The 18,054-nt window shown below is 67.7% G+C and overlaps 2 protein-coding genes across 2 annotated transcripts; both read right to left on the reverse strand.

Annotated features, from left to right (window-relative positions):
* Positions 1-347: 347 nt before the first annotated feature.
* On the reverse strand, positions 348-6,339 carry EMC10 (ER membrane protein complex subunit 10). Its single transcript, XM_032094651.1, has 7 exons — positions 6,214-6,339; positions 5,350-5,407; positions 3,602-3,714; positions 2,863-2,967; positions 2,418-2,599; positions 1,710-1,803; positions 348-544 (listed from the first exon to the last, which is right to left on the reverse strand). Exons 1-7 carry the CDS (start codon positions 6,322-6,324, stop codon positions 434-436), a joined length of 774 nt encoding a protein of 257 aa, XP_031950542.1. The 5' UTR covers positions 6,325-6,339; the 3' UTR covers positions 348-433.
* An 8,166-nt stretch (positions 6,340-14,505) lies between these two features.
* On the reverse strand, positions 14,506-17,956 carry LOC116437074 (acrosin-like). Its single transcript, XM_032094637.1, has 5 exons — positions 17,408-17,956; positions 16,897-17,082; positions 15,823-16,067; positions 15,471-15,595; positions 14,506-14,959 (listed from the first exon to the last, which is right to left on the reverse strand). The coding sequence occupies exons 1-5, from the start codon at positions 17,476-17,478 to the stop codon at positions 14,690-14,692; spliced, it is 897 nt and encodes a 298-aa protein (XP_031950528.1). The 5' UTR covers positions 17,479-17,956; the 3' UTR covers positions 14,506-14,689.
* Positions 17,957-18,054: the final 98 nt, after the last annotated feature.

An 18,054-nucleotide genomic window follows, 5' to 3' on the forward strand; every position in this document is an offset into this window, starting at 1 on the left:
GCGCTGCATCGCCCCCCGCGCCTCTCATAAAGGGGGCGTGTCCTCACAGCGCTATTTGCATAAAGGGGCGTGTTCTCTAACTCCTATTTGCATAACCGGGCGTGGCCAACGCTGCAAGCCCCGCCCCCCCCGCCCCGCGGGGCCTCCCCCTCCCCCCCCCGGGCCCCCTCAAGGACAGAGCCGAGGTTTGGGGTCCCCCCCGAAGGCCCCAGGACCGGGGGGGCCCCTCTGAGCCCCCCAGGGGGTGCCCCTGAGGGGTGGGGGGGGGGGCGTCACAGGGTTTGGGGGAGGGGGGTCACACTCGGATTTAGGGGGTCGCACCCAGACTATGGGGGGGTCTCACGCAGTTTTGGGGGTGTCACACACAGTTTTATTGCCCATCCCCCACCTCGGGGGGGATTTTCGGAGGTTTGGGGGGGGGTTTTGGGGGGTCTCACCTGACACCCGCCCCTCCCCCACCCCCCGCACCCCCCCCTTGTGCCCCGCCGGCGTCGGGGGCTCCGGACATCATGAGGAAGAGGACGATGGGGATGATGTACATCCACTGTGGGGAGAGAGCCGGGGAGGGGTCACCCCAAAATCCACCCCCCAGCACGGGAAATGGGGAGGGGTCACTCCAAAATCCACCCCCAGCACGGGAAATGGGGAGGGGTCACCCCAAAATCCACCCCCCAGCACGGGAAATGGGGAGGGGTCACCCCAAAATCCACCCCCCAGCACGGGAAATGGAGAGGGGTCACCCCAAAATCCACCCCCCAGCACGGGAAATGGGGAGGGATCACCCCAAAATCCACCCCCCAGCACGGGAAATGGGGAGGGGTCACCCCAAAATCCACCCCCCAGCACGGGAAACGGGGAGGGGCCACCCCAAAATCCACCCCCCAGCACGGGAAATGGGGAGGGGTCACCCCAAAATCCTCCTCCCCCCATCCCGTGAGAAACACGGGGACTCACCCCAAAATCTACACCCACCCAAATGGGAAATGGGGGCACCACCCCAAAATCCCACCCCCGAGAGATGGGGGAGGGGTTGGGGAGGGAGGTCAGGAGGGGTTTGGGGTTGGCGATTTGGGGGGAGGGGGCTTTGGGGGATTTTGGCGGGGGTTCGGGTTTTTGGGGGGGACAGTGATGTTTTGGGGGGGGTGGATGGGTCTTGGGGGAGCTGGGGGGCTTTGGGGGAGAGGGTTCGGGGGGCAGTGAGGTTTTGGGGGGGCTTGGTGGGGTTTGGGGTGGGTAGCTGAGTTTGGGGGGGGCTTGGTGAGTTTTTTGGGGGTATAGGTGTGTTTGGGGGGGGCAGTGAATTTTTGGGGGCCTTGGTGGGGTTTGGGGTGGGTAGCTGGGTTTTGGGGGGGCTGGTGAGTTTTTGGGGTGGCTGGTGAGTTTTTTGGAGGGGGTTGGTGGGTTTTGGGGGACAGGGAATTTCTGGGGGGGTTGGAGGGGTTTGAGGGTGGGTTTTGAGGGCGGGCTGGTGAGTTTTTGGGGGTGCAGGTGTGTTTGGGGGGGGCAGTGAATTTTTGGGGGGCTTGGTGGGGTTTGGGGTGGGTAGCTGGGTTTTGGGGGGGGCTGGTGAGTTTTTTTGGCGGGGGCTGGTGGGTTTGGGGGGGCAGTGAATTTTTGGGGGGCCGGGTGGGTTCTTTGTGGGGGCTGAAGGTGTGTTTGGGGGCGGCTGGTGGGGTTTGGGGGCTGCTGGGTTTCGGGGGGTCCCTCACGTATTTGGCGAAGAAGGATTTCTGCTCCTGGGGGTTCCGGGCGCGCTGCGCCTGCTCCTGCTCCAGGTGCCGGATAAACGCGGCTGTCTCGGGGCTGGGGGGGCACGGGGGGGACACAGAGGGGTCACAGGGACCCCAAAACTGCCCCACTTCCCCCATGGGCAACCACAACATCCCCCAAAGCCTGAAACAGCCCCAAAATGTGCCCCCGCCCCACACGGGGCCCTCCTAGCACTGCCCCCGCCCAGGGTCAGCCCATCCCCCTGGGCCACCCCCGGCACTGCAGTGTCCCCGTGTCCCCACAGAGTCCCACCGTGTCCCCCAGTGTTCCCAGTGTCCCCCATGTCCCAATGTCCCACCGTGTCCCCCGTGTCCCAGTGTCCCCCATGTCCCAATGTCCCACTGTGTCCCCAGTGTTCCCAGTGTCCCCACAACCTCCCCAGGGGTGCCCTGCGTGCCCGTGTCCCACCATGTCCCCACCGTGTCCCCAAGCACCCCGTGTTGTCCCCACAGTGTCCCCGAGGTCCCAGAGTCCCTGCAGCATCCCGCCTGTGTCCCCACAGTGTCCCCATGTCCCCGGCACTCGCATGGCAGCAGAGGCTGGCACGAGGCCACCGAGGTGTTGGAGACCCCCAGGTCCATGTCCCCCCCCATATCCCCATGCCCTTGTGTCCCTGTGTCCCCCCACGTCCCCCATGTGTCACTCACGTGGCCGCGGGCAGGGGCTGCCTCAGGGCCACCGAGGTGTTGAAGAGCTCCAGGTCCACGTCCTCCACCTCGGTGCCCCGGCAGGTCCCCGGCGCTGCCACCACCCCCAGGGCCACCACGTTGCCGGCCACGTCCAGGTGCAGCGTCAGCTGATCCGACAGGTGCGACTCCACCAGGGCACACTGGGGACACGGGGGGACACGGGGGGACATGGGGGACACAGGGAGGGTGACAGGGGGCACGGACAGACACGGGGAGGACAAGGAGCAGGGGGACCCCAGGGGTCCCGGGGGGTGACAGGGGTCAGAGGTGTTCTGGGGGGTCCCAGGGGTCAGGGGTGTCCCGGGGGTGTCCCGGGGGGTGGCAGGGGTCAGGGGTGTTCTGGGGGGTCCCAGGGGTCAGGGGTGTCCCTGGGGGTGTCCTGGGGCTGGCAGGGGTCACTCACCGCCCGCACGAAGGAGGTGACGAACTCAGTGCCCCCCTCCTCGCCAGGGCCCAGGGGCTTGCGGGGGACCCGCACCCGGTACAGCCCATCCCGCGCTGCCACCTCCTGCAGAGGGACCGCGTCACCCCGGTGTCACCCTGGTATCACCCGTGTCACCCCCAGTGTCACCCCCAGTGTCACCCCGGTGTCACCCTGGAGTCAGCCCCGTGTCACCCCCAGTGTCACCCGTGTCACCCCCGTGTCACTCCCGTGTCACCCCGGTGTCACCCTGGTGTCAGCCCCATGTCAGCCCAGTGTCACCCCGGTGTCACCCCCAGTGTCACCCCCCGGTGTCACCCCCCGTGTCACCCCAGTGTCACCCGTGTCACCCCCAGTGTCACCCCGGTGTCACCCCCCGTGTCACCCCCCGTGTCACCCCCGTGTCACCCCCCCGTGTCACCCCAGTGTCACCCCGGTGTCAGCCCTGTGTCAGCCCCGTGTCACCCCAGTGTCACCCCGGTGTCACCCCGGTGTCACCCTGGAGTCAGCCCGGTGTCACCCCCAGTGTCACCCCAGTGTCACCCCGGTGTCACCCCGGTGTCACCCTGGAGTCAGCCCGGTGTCACCCCCAGTGTCACCCCAGTGTCACCCCGGTGTCACCCCCCGTGTCACCCCCGTGTCACCCCAGTGTCACCCCGGAGTCAGCCCCGTGTCACCCTCAGTGTCACCCCGGTGTCACCCCCTGACCCCCGTCCCTGACCCTGAGCCGGGCACGCTCCTCGTCCCCGAGCGGTTTCTGGGCCAGCGCCAGCGCGGGGTCGGGGCCCAGGCTCAGCGCCAGCGTCCCCCGGCGCCGGAACCGCGGGGCGTCATCTGTGGGGACACACGGGGGTGGCACCAGAAACAACCCCGTCCCTGTATGCACAGAGCCACCCCTGTCCCAGTGCCCCCAGTGCCACCCCCGTGTCCCCAGAGCCACCCCTGTCCCAGTGCCCCCAGTGCCACCCCCGTGCCCCCAGTGCCACCCCTGTCCCAGTGCCCCCAGTGCCACCCCCGTGCCCCCAGAGCCACCCCTGTCCCAGTGCCCCCAGTGCCACCCCCGTGCCCCCAGTGCCACCCCTGTCCCAGTGCCCCCAGTGCCACCCCCGTGCCCCCAGTGCCACCCCTGTCCCAGTGCCCCCCAGTGCCACCCCCGTGCCCCCAGTGCCACCCCTGTCCCAGTGCCCCCCAGTGCCACCCCCACGTCTCCACAGCCACCCTCGTGTCCCCAGAGCCACCCCTGTCCCAGTGCCCCCAGTGCCACCCCCGTGTCCCCAGAGCCACCCCTGTCCCAGTGCCCCCAGTGCCACCCCCGTGCCCCCAGTGCCACCCCTGTCCCAGTGCCCCCAGTGCCACCCCCGTGCCCCCAGTGCCACCCCTGTCCCAGTGCCCCCCAGTGCCACCCCCGTGCCTCCAGTGCCACCCCTGTCCCAGTGCCCCCCAGTGCCACCCCCACGTCTCCACAGCCACCCTCGTGTCCCCAGAGCCACCCCTGTCCCAGTGCCCCCAGTGCCACCCCCGTGTCCCCAGAGCCACCCCTGTCCCAGTGCCCCCAGTGCCACCCCCGTGTCCCCAGAGCCTCCCCTGTCCCAGTGCCCCCAGTGCCACCCCCGTGCCCCCAGAGCCACCCCTGTCCCAGTGCCCCCCAGTGCCACCCCCGTGCCCCCAGTGCCACCCCTGTCCCAGTGCCCCCAGTGCCACCCCCGTGTCCCCAGAGCCACCCCTGTCCCAGTGCCCCCAGTGCCACCCCCGTGCCCCCAGAGCCACCCCTGTCCCAGTGCCCCCCAGTGCCACCCCCACGTCTCCACAGCCACCCCCGTGTCCCCAGAGCCACCCCTGTCCCAGTGCCCCCAGTGCCACCCCCGTGTCCCCAGAGCCACCCCTGTCCCAGTGCCCCCAGTGCCACCCCCGTGTCCCCAGAGCCACCCCTGTCCCAGTGCCCCCAGTGCCACCCCCGTGTCCCCAGAGCCACCCCTGTCCCAGTGCCCCCAGTGCCACCCCCGTGCCCCCAGTGCCACCCGTCCCAGTGCCCCCCAGTGCCACCCCCACGTCTCCACAGCCACCCCCGTGTCCCCAGAGCCACCCCTGTCCCAGTGCCCCCAGTGCCACCCCCGTGCCCCCAGTGCCACCCCTGTCCCAGTGCCCCCCAGTGCCACCCCCACGTCTCCACAGCCACCCCGTGTCCCCAGAGCCACCCCTGTCCCAGTGCCCCCAGTGCCACCCCCGTGTCCCCAGAGCCACCCCTGTCCCAGTGCCCCCAGTGCCACCCCCAGCCTGGTGTCCCCAGTCCCATTCCCCAGTGCCATCCCCCTAACCCAGTGTCCCCCAGTGCCACTCCCCGCGTTCCCAGTGCCACCTCCATGTCCCCGTGCCCTCTCCCAGCCCGATGGAGCCCTCAGTGTCCCCTGTCCCCATGTCCCCTGTCCCCTCTGTCCCCCTGTCCCCCGTCCCCTGTCCCTGTGCCCTCACCCAGCTCGAAGGAGTGCTCCAGGCTCAGGCTCACCCGGCAGCTCTCAGTGTCACCGGGCTGGGGGGACACGGGGGTGACACGGGAGGGACACGGGGGGACAAGAGGGTGACACACGGGGGTGACAAGAGGGTGACACGGGGGTCACACGGGGACGGGGACACCCCCCAGGGGTGGCGACGCCGCAGCCCTCATGAATATTAACGACCAGGCCCGCACCCTCATTAGCGCTAATGAGTTCTACAGCCTCAACCGCCTCATGAATATTAAAAGAATGGCCGTAGATGGAACTGCCCCTCATTAGCATGAATGAGACGGAACCAGCAGTCCCCTCATTAATTAAGCTGAACTGCGCGACTCTTCGTTAATATTAATGAGGGTCAGCACACGGCCCCTCGCAGCTTCCCTTCATTAATATTAATGAGGATCAGCACACGGCCCCTCGCCCCTCGCAGATTCCCATCATTAATATTAATGAGGGTCAGCCCGCGGCCCCGCCCCTCGCAGCTATGGGCGCTCGCGATTGTCACGCCCCCTAATGAATATTAACGAGCGGTCACCCTGGAGGCCCCGCCCATTCCGCGGCCTGACACACCCCGTCCCTTGTCGGGACCTGCCCCTCATGAATATTAATGAGCACACGTGGTTGCCCCCCCTTGCCGGGGTCCCGGGGGTGGCCGGGCGGTCACTGGGGGGGTGGGGTCCATCTGTCCGTCCTGGGAGTCTCCGGCCTTGGGGGTCCTTGACCACCCCCGGTGCCCCCCGCGTCCCGGAGCCCCCCACACCGCTCACCCTGTTCCCGGTCCCGGCGCCCCCCCCGGCACATCCCCCCGCTCGCCCCGGTCCCGGAGCCGCCCCGGGCTCACCCTGCTGGCGGTGCCGGTCCCGGCTGCCCCCCGGCAGATCCCCCCGCCCCCGCCCAGCGCCGCCCCCACCGCGAGCAGCGCCAGCACCGGCACCGGCCACGGCGCCGCCATCTTGGGGCGCGGGGCACGCCGGGAACGGGGCGGGGCTATGGCGGAGGGGGCGGGGCCACGGCGGAGGGGAGCGGGCGGGGACGCGGGGAGGGGCGTGGCCTGTGGGGGAATGGGCGTGGCCAGGTGGGAAAATGGGCGTGGCCCGGCGGGAAGGGGCGGGGCTTACGGGGAGGGGGCAGCGCGGCTGTGCCCGGCTGTGCCCGGCTGTGCCCAGTTGTGCCCAGTTGTGCGTCCCCCCCTCCCAGTTCCAGCCCAGGAACCTCAGGACGGACTCACGGACCCCTCCAGTCACCCCTGAGAACTCCCAGCCAGCACCGAGACCCCCTCCCGCTCACCCCAGGACCCTTCAGTCATACCTGAGGCTCCCCCAAAACACCTGCAGGACCCCCCAGGACACCCCGGGACTCTCCAGTCCCTCCTGGGCACCCCACAGGACCCTCCAGTCAGCCATGGGACCCCCCCCCCAGTCACACTCGGGGGTCCCCCCTTCAGCCCCGGGACCTCCCTGCAGACAGAATCCCAGAATGAGCTGGGTTGGAAACGACCTTTGAGATCATCACCTGTGACCCAGCCGAGCACCTCCTCCTCAACCACACCACGGCCCTGAGCGCCGCGGCCGGGCTCTGCTCAGCCCCTGCAGGGTCCCGGCTCTGCTCAGCCCCCTCAGGGTCCGGGCTCTGCTCAGCCCCCTCAGGGTCCCGGCTCTGCTCAGCCTCTGCAGGGTCCGGGCTCTGCTCAGCCCCTGCAGGGTCCGGGCTCTGCTCAGCCCCCTCAGGGTCCGGGCTCTGCTCAGCCCCCGCAGGATCCGGGCTCTGCTCAGCCCCCTCAGGGTCCGGGCTCTGCTCAGCCCCTGCGGGGTCCGGGCTCTGCTCAGCCCCCTCAGGGTCCCGGCTCTGCTCGGCCCCTGCGGGGTCCGGGCTCTGCTCAGCCCCCTCAGGGTCCCGGCTCTGCTCAGCCCCTTCAGGGTCCCGGCTCTGCTCAGCCCCCTCAGGGTCCCGGCTCTGCTCAGCCCCTGCGGGGTCCGGGCTCTGCTCAGCCCCCTCAGGGTCCCGGCTCTGCTCGGCCCCTGCGGGGTCCCGGCTCTGCTCGGCCCCTGCGGGGTCCGGGCTCTGCTCAGCCCCTGCGGGGTCCGGGCTCTGCTCAGCCCCTGCAGGGTCCGGGCTCTGCTCAGCCCCTGCGGGGTCCGGGCTCTGCTCAGCCCCTGCGGGGTCCGGGCTCTGCTCAGCCCCCTCAGGGTCCCGGCTCTGCTCGGCCCCTGCGGGGTCCCGGCTCTGCTCGGCCCCTGCGGGGTCCGGGCTCTGCTCAGCCCCTGCGGGGTCCGGGCTCTGCTCAGCCCCCTCAGGGTCCGGGCTCTGCTCAGCCCCTGCGGGGTCCCGGCTCTGCTCAGCCCCCTCAGGGTCCGGGCTCTGCTCAGCCCCTGCGGGGTCCGGGCTCTGCTCAGCCCCTGCGGGGTCCGGGCTCTGTTCAGCCTCTGCAGGGTCCCGGCTCTGCTCAGCCCCCTCAGGGTCCGGGCTCTGCTCAGCCCCTGCGGGGTCCGGGCTCTGCTCAGCCCCCTCAGGGTCCGGGCTCTGCTCAGCCCCTGCGGGGTCCGGGCTCTGCTCAGCCCCCTCAGGGTCCGGGCTCTGCTCAGCCCCCTCAGGGTCCCGGCTCTGCTCAGCCCCTGCGGGGTCCGGGCTCTGCTCAGCCCCCTCAGGGTCCCGGCTCTGCTCAGCCCCTGCGGGGTCCGGGCTCTGCTCAGCCCCTGCGGGGTCCGGGCTCTGCTCAGCCCCTGCGGGGTCCGGGCTCTGCTCAGCCCCCTCAGGGTCCCGGCTCTGCTCAGCCCCTGCGGGGTCCGGGCTCTGCTCAGCCCCTGCGGGGTCCGGGCTCTGCTCAGCCCCCTCAGGGTCCGGGCTCTGCTCAGCCCCTGCGGGGTCCGGGCTCTGCTCAGCCCCTGCGGGGTCCGGGCTCTGCTCAGCCCCCGCGGGGTCCGGGCTCTGCTCAGCCCCTCAGGGGCCCGGCTCTGCTCAGCCCCTGCGGGGTCCGGGCTCTGCTCAGCCCCCTCAGGGTCCGGGCTCTGCTCAGCCCCCTCAGGGTCCCGGCTCTGCTCGGCCCCTGCGGGGTCCCGGCTCTGCTCGGCCCCTGCGGGGTCCGGGCTCTGCTCAGCCCCTGCGGGGTCCGGGCTCTGCTCAGCCCCTGCAGGGTCCGGGCTCTGCTCAGCCCCTGCAGGGTCCGGGCTCTGCTCAGCCCCTGCGGGGTCCGGGCTCTGCTCAGCCCCCTCAGGGTCCCGGCTCTGCTCGGCCCCCTCCGGGTCCGGGCTCTGCTCAGCCCCCTCAGGGTCCGGGCTCTGCTCAGCCCCTGCGGGGTCCGGGCTCTGCTCAGCCCCTGCGGGGTCCGGGCTCTGCTCAGCCCCTCAGGGTCCGGGCTCTGCTCAGCCCCCGCAGGATCCGGGCTCTGCTCAGCCCCTGCGGGGTCCCGGCTCTGCTCAGCCCCTGCAGGGTCCGGGCTCTGCTCAGCCCCTGCGGGGTCCGGGCTCTGCTCAGCCCCCTCAGGGTCCGGGCTCTGCTCAGCCCCTGCGGGGTCCGGGCTCTGCTCAGCCCCTGCGGGGTCCGGGCTCTGCTCAGCCCCTGCGGGGTCCGGGCTCTGCTCAGCCCCTCAGGGTCCCGGCTCTGCTCAGCCCCTGCGGGGTCCGGGCTCTGCTCAGCCCCCTCAGGGTCCGGGCTCTGCTCAGCCCCCTCAGGGTCCCGGCTCTGCTCGGCCCCTGCGGGGTCCCGGCTCTGCTCGGCCCCTGCGGGGTCCGGGCTCTGCTCAGCCCCTGCGGGGTCCGGGCTCTGCTCAGCCCCTGCAGGGTCCGGGCTCTGCTCAGCCCCTGCAGGGTCCGGGCTCTGCTCAGCCCCTGCGGGGTCCGGGCTCTGCTCAGCCCCTGCGGGGTCCCGGCTCTGCTCAGCCCCTCAGGGTCCGGGCTCTGCTCAGCCCCCGCAGGATCCGGGCTCTGCTCAGCCCCTGCGGGGTCCCGGCTCTGCTCAGCCCCCTCAGGGTCCGGGCTCTGCTCAGCCCCTGCGGGGTCCGGGCTCTGCTCAGCCCCTGCGGGGTCCGGGCTCTGCTCAGCCCCCTCAGGGTCCGGGCTCTGCTCAGCCCCTGCGGGGTCCGGGCTCTGCTCAGCCCCCTCAGGGTCCGGGCTCTGCTCAGCCCCCTCAGGGTCCGGGCTCTGCTCAGCCCCCTCAGGGTCCCGGCTCTGCTCAGCCCCTGCGGGGTCCGGGCTCTGCTCAGCCCCTGCGGGGTCCCGGCTCTGCTCAGCCCCTGCGGGGTCCCGGCTCTGCTCAGCCCCTGCGGGGTCCCGGCTCTGCTCAGCCCCCTCAGGGTCCGGGCTCTGCTCAGCCCCTGCGGGGTCCGGGCTCTGCTCAGCCCCCGCGGGGTCCGGGCTCTGCTCAGCCCCCTCAGGGTCCGGGCTCTGCTCAGCCCCTGCGGGGTCCGAGCTCTGCTCAGCCCCTGCGGGGTCCGGGCTCTGCTCAGCCCCTGCGGGGTCCGGGCTCTGCTCAGCCCCTGCGGGGTCCGGGCTCTGCTCAGCCCCTGCAGGATCCGGGCTCTGCTCAGCCCCCTCAGGGTCCGGGCTCTGCTCAGCCCCTTCAGGGTCCGGGCTCTGCTCAGCCCCCGCGGGGTCCGGGCTCTGCTCAGCCCCTGCGGGGTCCGGGCTCTGCTCAGCCCCCTCAGGGTCCCGATTCTGCTCAGCCCCTGCGGGGTCCGAGCTCTGCTCAGCCCCTGCAGGGACGGCGACCCCACCCCGCCCTGGGCAGATTCCAGAGCCCAGTCACTCTTTCAGTGAGGAATTGTTTTCTGATGTCCCACCTGAACTTCCCCTGGCACAGCTTAAGGCTGTGTCCTCTCGTCCTGTCACTGGTCACCCAGGACAAGAGACTGACCCCCACCTGGCTGCCCCCTCCTGCCAGGGAGTGGTGGGCAGTGATGGGGTCACCCCTGAGCCTCCTCTTCTCCAGGATGAACAACCTTGGAGCACGTGTGCTCCAAACCCCTCGTCAGCCTTGTTGCCTTTCTCTGGACACGCTCCAGCCCCTCAATGTCCATCCTAAATTGGGGGCCCAGAACTGGACACAGCACTCGAGGCCCAACCAGTGCTGAGTACAGGGGGACAATCCCTGCCCTGCTCCTGCTGGCCACTCCATTCCTGATCCAGGCCAGCTGCCATTGGCCTTCTTGGCCACCTGGGCTCATGTCCAGCCTGCTGTCCATCAGTGCCCCCAGGTCCCTCTCTGCCCGGCCGCTGTCCAGCCACTCTGTCCCCAGCCTGTAGCCCTGCAGGGGTTGTTGTGGCCAAAGTGAAGGACCCGGCACTCGGACTTGTTGAACCTCCCATGGTTGGGTTTGTCCCTTGTCCCCAGCCTATGCAGGTCCCTCTGCAGAGCCCTCCTGCCCTCCAGCAGATCCACACTCGCTCCCAGCTCGGTGTCATCTGCAGATTTGCTGATGGTGGACTCAATCCCCCATCCAGATCATCAGTGAAGACACTGAAATCTGCGCTGGCTGGGTCTGATCCCTCGGCCACCCTGTAGGTGCCGTGGGATGGCACTCAGGGTGATCTATTCCATAACCTTGCCGTGCACCGAGGTCAGGCTGACAGGCCTGGAGTTGCCCAGATCCTCCTTCCAGCCCTTCTTGTGGATGGGGTCACATTGGCACCTCCAGTCCTCTGGGAGCTCCCCGGTGAGCCAGGGCTGATGGTAAATGATGGAGAGCGGCTTGGGGAGCTCATCCAGCAGCTCCCTCATCCCCCTAGGATGGATCCCATCTGCTCCCAGAGACACCTGTGAGCATCTGAGGGGCTCAGCAGTCACCAGCTGCTTCCTCCTGGATTACAGGGGCTGTTCTGCTCCCTGTCCCCATCTCCCAGCCCAGGTGGTCACTTGTCCTGAGGATGACCTGTCTTAATGTTGAAAACCGAGGCAAAGAAGGGGTTAAGTAGCTCAGCCTTTTCCCCATCTGCAGTTACTGAGCTCCCTCCCCCATCTAGCAGAGAATGGAGGCTCTCCTTGCCCCTCCTTTTGCCCTTCACGCCTTTATAAAAATGTTTTTCCCTGTCCCGCCCAGGCATGGCCAGGCCGAGTTCTCACTGGGCTTCTGCCCCTCGTGCTTTTTCCTGCATGCCCTCCCTCGAGCAACTCCCTCAAGCTCTTCCTGCAGTACCTGACCCTCCTTCCAAAGGTGTTGCACCCTCTTTTTTTCCCTTGGTTCCTCCTAAAGCTCCTTGCCCATCCAGGCTGGTTGTTTTCCTCGCTGGCTCCTCTTTCGGCACACAGGGACAGTCTGTTCCCACTCCTTCGAGATTTCTGTCCTGGAATCCCACCCTTCCTGGCCCCCTCTGTTCCTTCCCAAGGAACCCTCCCAGTCACTCTCCTGAGTCTGCCCTCTGGAAATCCAGTGGGGAGGTTTTGTTGATGCCTCTCCTTGGTTCACCGAATATTGAGAACTCGATTATTTCGTGGTCACTTGTTGGGGAGGATGAAAGTTTGGTAAGAAAGTTTCACAGGTATGTAGGCTTGGCAGAAAGATCTCTGAATGTAGAAACTGAGGATGAGAGAGAAATGAAAGCAAGTTTTGATACAGAGTAAAAGATGTTTTGCTGAACCAGTGATCGATGAGTAACTGAGAAGGCAAAGGTTGGAGATGAGTTGGAAGGAGATTTTTATGATTAGGACAAAGGGATGTGACTGCAAACAAAGACATGTTTTTCACCAAGTAAATAAGTCTCAAGAAGAGCATAAGTAAATAGAAAATGTGTCTTTACCAAAAAGAAAGATATGGCAGGCAAACAAGAAATGTTGATGCAGGAAGAAGAAGAGAGGTCTGCGAATTCTCCACTGTAAGCTTAAATTGTAACTTACTTACTCCTGTGATTGGATAATAATGACTATAATACGGTGATGGCAGTAGCAATGATAGGCTATAGGCAAATGTAAAGGTATTGTGTATGGTGCTTATTGGTTGTTATGTGTTAAGATACTCAGCAAAGAAAAGTATAAAATGCTTTGTAACGTGAACAGCAAGCGGCTTCAGGTATGCCTACAGCTGGAGCTGGCAGCTGTAGGGCTGGCTCTGGATACCCGCTCCCTGAAATGCTGTAACTTTGCCTATGCAATAAACAGCTTTCAAGAGAGCTGCCTGAAGTCCAGACATCCTTCGTGAACCTTTCCCCTATGGTCACTGTGCCCCAGACGGTCTCCAGCCTCCACATGTCCCACCAGCCCTTCTCTGTGAGCAGCAGGTCGGGCTCAGTCCCTGCCCTGGTGGGCTCGCTCACCAGCCGTGACAAGAAGTGAAGTTGTCCTCCACACACCCCAAGAACCTCCTGGGCTGCTCCTTCTCTGCTGCGCTGAGTTCCAGCAGGTCTCTGGCAGGTTAAAGTCTCCTACAGGAGCGAGGGCTGGTGATCCTGGAATAATTCACCCACCTCTTCATCCTGGCTGGGTGGTCTGTAACAGACCCCCACTGGGATGTCGGCCTTGTTGGCCTTCCCTGGCTCTCACCCACGGGCACTCGACTTTGTCGTCATCAATCTCAATTTCCACGGCACCCAGAGCCTCCCCGATACCCAGAGCCGCCCCTCCACCTCTTCTCCCTCTCCTGTCCCTGCTGAGGACCTGGTAGCCATCCCCTGGTCACACGAGCCGTCCCACCACGGCTCTGCTGCTGTCCCATGGCCTCCAGCTGCTCCTGTCCGGCGAGTGTCAGTGTCCCTGACCCTCCTCAGCGCCGCTGACCTCGCCCCTGCCTCTGCCTCGCCCCCGTGGGCTCCTTCCTGGACAGCCTGGTTGCATCCTGTCTTGGGGTGACCTTACGATGTGTATGCCATATCGCTGCCTATGCCCAGAAATTAATTCCTGTGCCTTTCTGCGCCTCTAAACTGAGCCTGAGAGGGGGAAGGAAGAAACTGAGCAAAACTTTTGTGAAGCAGTTTGCAGCTTGTTCAAGGTCACACACAGACAGCAATCGGTTTCCCAGCTGCGGCAGGGGAGGGAGGAAGCACCCGGCTTGCTGCTCCCAGGAGTTTTTTTGGCCAGGGGTTCAGCTGCTTTGTTCTCCGGAGAGAGACTGAGAGTTGAATTTGTCCTTCCCTGGAATTTCGGATTTTCTCCCTTTTCTACTGGACTGCTTGATTGCTTTAACATCAGAGCACATCGGGAGGACTTTCCACCGGGCACAGAGGGCCTGGCCCCGGGCCAAGCCCCAGCTCCGAGGAGACCAAAGGGAGGACTCTAATGCTTTCCCAGGCTTTTCCTCTACAGCGAGAGATTTTATCATTTAGCGTTATTTTCCTTTTCCTGTGTGTTTGGTAAATAAATGGTTTTTATCTCCTTCACTTTCCTTCGAGGAAAATTTATTTTTTCCCGAACCTGGTGGGGGGAGGGGTGGTTGTGCCTTCTCTCAGAGGATCTATTTCTAAATTTGGCCAAACCAGAACGCATCCCCTCACCCTTCCAGCACGGTTTAAAGCCCTCTCAGGGAGTCCTGCCCGTTCACGGCTCCCTCTGCCCCCGTTGGACAGACCGAGCCCGTCCGGCTCCGGCCGCGGGCGCCGTGAGGGTCACGCCGTGATCAAAGAACCCAAAATTCTGCCCACGGCCCCAGCCCTCGAGCCGCTTGCTGGTTCTCCTGCTCCTTTCACCACACACCCCAAGACCCTTCGGTCATTGCTGGGGACCCCCTGAAACCTCCCCAGAAACCCTTGGGGTACCCCCAAGACTCCCCCAGTAGATCCTGGCGACCACGCGGGACCCCCCAGTCACCCCCGGCATCCCCCAGGATGCCTCCAGTCACCCTTGGGGTCCTCCCAGTCGCCTCTGGGATCCCCCCAGTCACCCCATGGGACTCCCTGGTCACCCTTAGGGGCCCTCCGAGCCCCCCTTGGCCATCTCCCTCCAGGGAGAACAGATGGATTTGGGGGGGCAGCAGCCTGTTGCTCACCCCCCTCCCACCCCTCTCCCTGAGGACCCTCAGGGACCCCCACGGCCCTCAGGAGCCCCCCAGGAAGGACAGATGGACCGCGGGGGGGGGGGGTGGGTCACAGCCCGGACCTCGCCTCCTCGAGTCCCCTGTGCCCCCTGCCCCCTTCCCCGGCCGCTTCCAGCCCTTCCCCGGGGCCGTTCCTACGGGGCTGAAAACGCGGAGAATCGCCAAAACGGGGAATTTTATTCCAACATCGCTGCCGGAATGGGGGGGGGGGGGGGGAAGGGGGGATGTGGGAGCCGGGGGCTGCCCCTCGGGAAAGGGGCACCCGGGGGTTCCCGGAGGCCGGGAATTGTCCACCCAAGGTCCAGGACTCCGGGGAATGCCCGTCCCTGGAGCGTCCCTGGAGCCCCCGCCCGCCCGGCGCGGCTCAGCCCGCGGCGTCCCGCAGGAAGCGGAGCAGCTCCCGCACCACGGTGAAGAACCGCAGCAGCACGGGGCTGGCGGCGGCCGGCGAGTCCAAGCCGGGGGTCTCGGGGGCCTCGGGGGCGGCTCCGCTCGATCCCAGCTGCTGCAGGAGCCAGCGGCTGAAGCGCCACGTGGGGGTGAAGACGCAGCCCCGGCCCCAGCTCGTCACCCCCACGATCCAGAACTGGTCCGAGTCGGAGTCCCGGCACACCAGGGGACCCCCGCTGTCCCCCTGCGGCGGGGACGGGGGCTCAGGGCGGGCTCCAGTTGCCCGGAGTCCGGAGAGCCCAGATCCGGGCAGCGAAACGGGCGGGGGACACCGGGAAGGGTCGGCGCGGGGTCTGGAGGGCGTCCTTGGGAGGGGGAAGGGGAAGGGGAAGGGGAAGGGGAAGGGGAAGGGGAAGGGGAAGGGGAAGGGGAAGGGGAAGGGGAAGGGGAAGGGGAAGGCAGCCCCAGGACACGGGACACGGATGGGCAAGGGGACGGTGGACCCGGGACATGGGAAATGGCTGGGAAAGGGGATCAGGACGGCAGCCCCGGGACGTGAGACACGGACAGGGAACTGGGACGGCAGCCCCGGGACACGGGACACGCGTGGGGAAGGGGGAGAGGCAGCCCCAGGACAGGGATGGAGAGCGGGAAGGGGAAGGGGACAGCGGCCCTGGGGACACAGAGCACGGATGGGGAAGGGGTCGGCACGGATGGGGAAGGGGCCGGGGGTGCCGGGGCGGGGTCTCGCTCACCTGGCAGGTGCGGGAGCCGCCCCGCGAGTGCTCCGCGCACAGCCGGGCCCCGCCGCCGCTGCCGCAGAGCTCGGGGCCGAGCAGCCGAACCTGGGCTTCGTGCAGCACCTCCCGCGGGGCCTGGGCTGGGGGCGCGACCGTGAGACCCCCGCGCCTGCCCCGCCCCGCCCCGGGACACACCTGAGGCTGTGGGACCCCAGCCCGGCCCCGGGACACACCTGGGACACGCCTGTGGCCGTGCTGGGAGCCCAGACCACGTCCCAGGGAGCCCGGCGGACCCTCGGGACACGCGCGGCACGCCTGGGACCGTGGTGAGACCCTAACCTGGCGTCGAGGCCCCCCTGGCACTCACCCGTGCCCGCGATGGAGCCCCAGCCCCCGACGTAGCAGGCTCGGAGCTCGTCCGGCCGCAGCCGCGCCTCGGGCACGCAGCCGAGCTGGATGTAATCGCTGCACTCCACGGGCCGCTCCAGCTCCAGCAGCGCCACGTCCAGCTCCCGGTGCTCCCGCAGCCGCCGCACCTGCCGCACCTGCGCCTCGGGGCCGGGGTCGCTCAGGTCGGAGGCCCCCAGGACCACGCGCCACGTGCTGACATTCCTGGGGACACGAGGGTGGGTGAGAGGGGGCAGAGCCCGGCCGGAGCATCCCGGGGGCATCCCGGAGCAATCCCGGCACATCCTGGAGCATCCCGGAGCATCCCGGGAGAATCCCGGCACATCCCGGAGCATCCCGGGGGCATCCTGGAGCATCCTGGAGCAATCCCGGAGCATCCCGGAGCAATCCCGGCACATCCTGGAGCATCCCGGAGCATCCCGGAGCAATCCCAGCACATCCCGGAGCATCCCGGGAGAATCCCGGCACATCCCGGAGCATCCCGGGGGCATCCCGGGAGCATCCCGGAGCATCCGGGGGCATCCCGGGAGAATCCCAGCACATCCTGGAGCATCCCAGAGCAATGCCGGGTGAATCCTGGCACATCCCGGAGCATCCCGGCACATCCCGGGAGCATCCCGGCACATCTCGGAGCATCCCGAGAGCATCCCGGAGCATCCCGAGAGCATCCCGGGAGAATCTCGGCACAACCCGGAGCATCCCGGAGCAATCCCGAGAGAATCCCAGCACATCTCGGAGCATCCCGGAGCAATCCTGGAACATCCCGGAGCATCCCGGGGGCATCCCAGAGCAATCCCGGGAGCATCCTGGAGCAATCCCGGCACATCCCAGAGCATCCCGGAGCATCCCAGCACATCCTGGAGCATCCCGGACCAATCCCGGGAGAATCCCGGCACATCCCGGAGCATCCCGGGAGCATCCCGGCACATCCCGGGAGCATCCCGGACCAATCCCAGAGCATCCTGGTTGATCCCGGTTGATCCCGGCTGATCCCGGCCCATCCCGGCCCGTCCCGTTCCGCGGCCCCGCTCACCCGGTGCGGAGGAAGCAGCGCGCGGCCGTGAGGACCCAGCCGGGGGTGACGAGGGTCCCCCCGCAGACGTGGCCGCTGCCGGCCCTGCGCGGGTCCTGGATGCTGGCGAGGCCCGGCCAGGCCCCGGGCACGGCCCCGGCGCCGCTCCCGAACTCCTCGGCCATGGGCCGGAGCCCGCAGGTGCCCCTGGAAGCGCGGACGCGTCACTGCCCGAGCACTGTGCCAGCGCCTGGCACTGGCTGGGGGGACAGGGACCCCTGGCACAGGGACAGGGACCCCCCCCCCGGGCTGTGACTGTCCCCCCTGGTTGTGCCTGACCAGCTGTGCCAGCACTGGGCACTGTCAGGGGGGACAGGGACCCCCCCCAGGGCCAAATCTGTCCCCCCCATTTGGTACCTGACCAGCTGTGCCAGCACCTGGCACAGGCAGGGGGCTGTGACCCTCCCCGTGACCACTGGAGACCCTCAGGGACCCCCCAAAAGGTGCCCAGCTCCGGGCAAGGGTCACCTACTCGCAGGTGTCCCAGGTGGCCCAGCAGGGCACGGCCAGGGCCAGCAGGACGAGGAGCCACAGCGGAGCCATCGTGGGGACACCGTGAGAGCGGCCAGAGCCCAGCGTGTCCCCTCCGGTCCCCTCCGGCCCCCGGCGCCCCCCGAGCCCCGCCCGGGGCTGATGTCACAGAGCGGCCCCGCTGCTGCGCCGCGCCGGTCACAGAGCCGTGGAACGGCTGGAGAAGGAGCCGCGCTCCCGTGGGTTCCGCCCCTGTCACCGGCCCGGGGGGCTCCGAGGCCCCTCCAACCCGCAGTGCCAGGGATGGGGCAGCCGCAGCCGCGCTGGAGCTCCATCCCAGCGCCCCGCAGGCAGGAATTTCTCCCCGGATGCCACCTGCACCTTGTCTCGGTGCCCTTGAGCCTTGCCCGGTGCCTCTCTCGCTGTGGACAGGAACGGAGCAGCGCCGCTGCCCGCTCGGGGCAGGGAACGGGGGAAGCCCAGCACAGATTCCACAGGAGAAGATCCCAAAAAATCCCGTGGGAGGCGTGGGACAACCCCAGGGCAGGGCTGGGATAACTCGGAGTGTCCCGAGGGAGAGGCCGGACGCTCCACGGCCCACAAGGACGGACCCCAACATTCCCAGCCCTCCGGGAATTGCAGGATAAG

Source organism: Corvus moneduloides, chromosome 32, assembly GCF_009650955.1.
Source record: "Corvus moneduloides isolate bCorMon1 chromosome 32, bCorMon1.pri, whole genome shotgun sequence".
Lineage (NCBI taxonomy): Eukaryota > Metazoa > Chordata > Aves > Passeriformes > Corvidae > Corvus > Corvus moneduloides.

Coding starts and splice junctions, on each gene's coding strand:
- EMC10 (XM_032094651.1), bottom strand. CDS start 6,324: ATGGCGGCGCCGTGGCCGGTGCCGGTGCTGGCGCTGCTCGCGGTGGGG. Junction 5,408..6,213: donor GGACCGGCACCGCCAGCAGG/GTGAGCCCGGGG, acceptor GTGTCCCCCCAG/CCCGGTGACACTGAGAGCTG. Junction 545..1,709: donor AATCCTTCTTCGCCAAATAC/GTGAGGGACCCC, acceptor CTCTCCCCACAG/TGGATGTACATCATCCCCAT.
- LOC116437074 (XM_032094637.1), bottom strand. CDS start 17,478: ATGGCTCCGCTGTGGCTCCTCGTCCTGCTGGCCCTGGCCGTGCCCTGC. Junction 15,596..15,822: donor GGGCTCCATCGCGGGCACGG/GTGAGTGCCAGG, acceptor TCGCGCCCCCAG/CCCAGGCCCCGCGGGAGGTG. Junction 14,960..15,470: donor GCGGCTCCCGCACCTGCCAG/GTGAGCGAGACC, acceptor TCCCCGCCGCAG/GGGGACAGCGGGGGTCCCCT.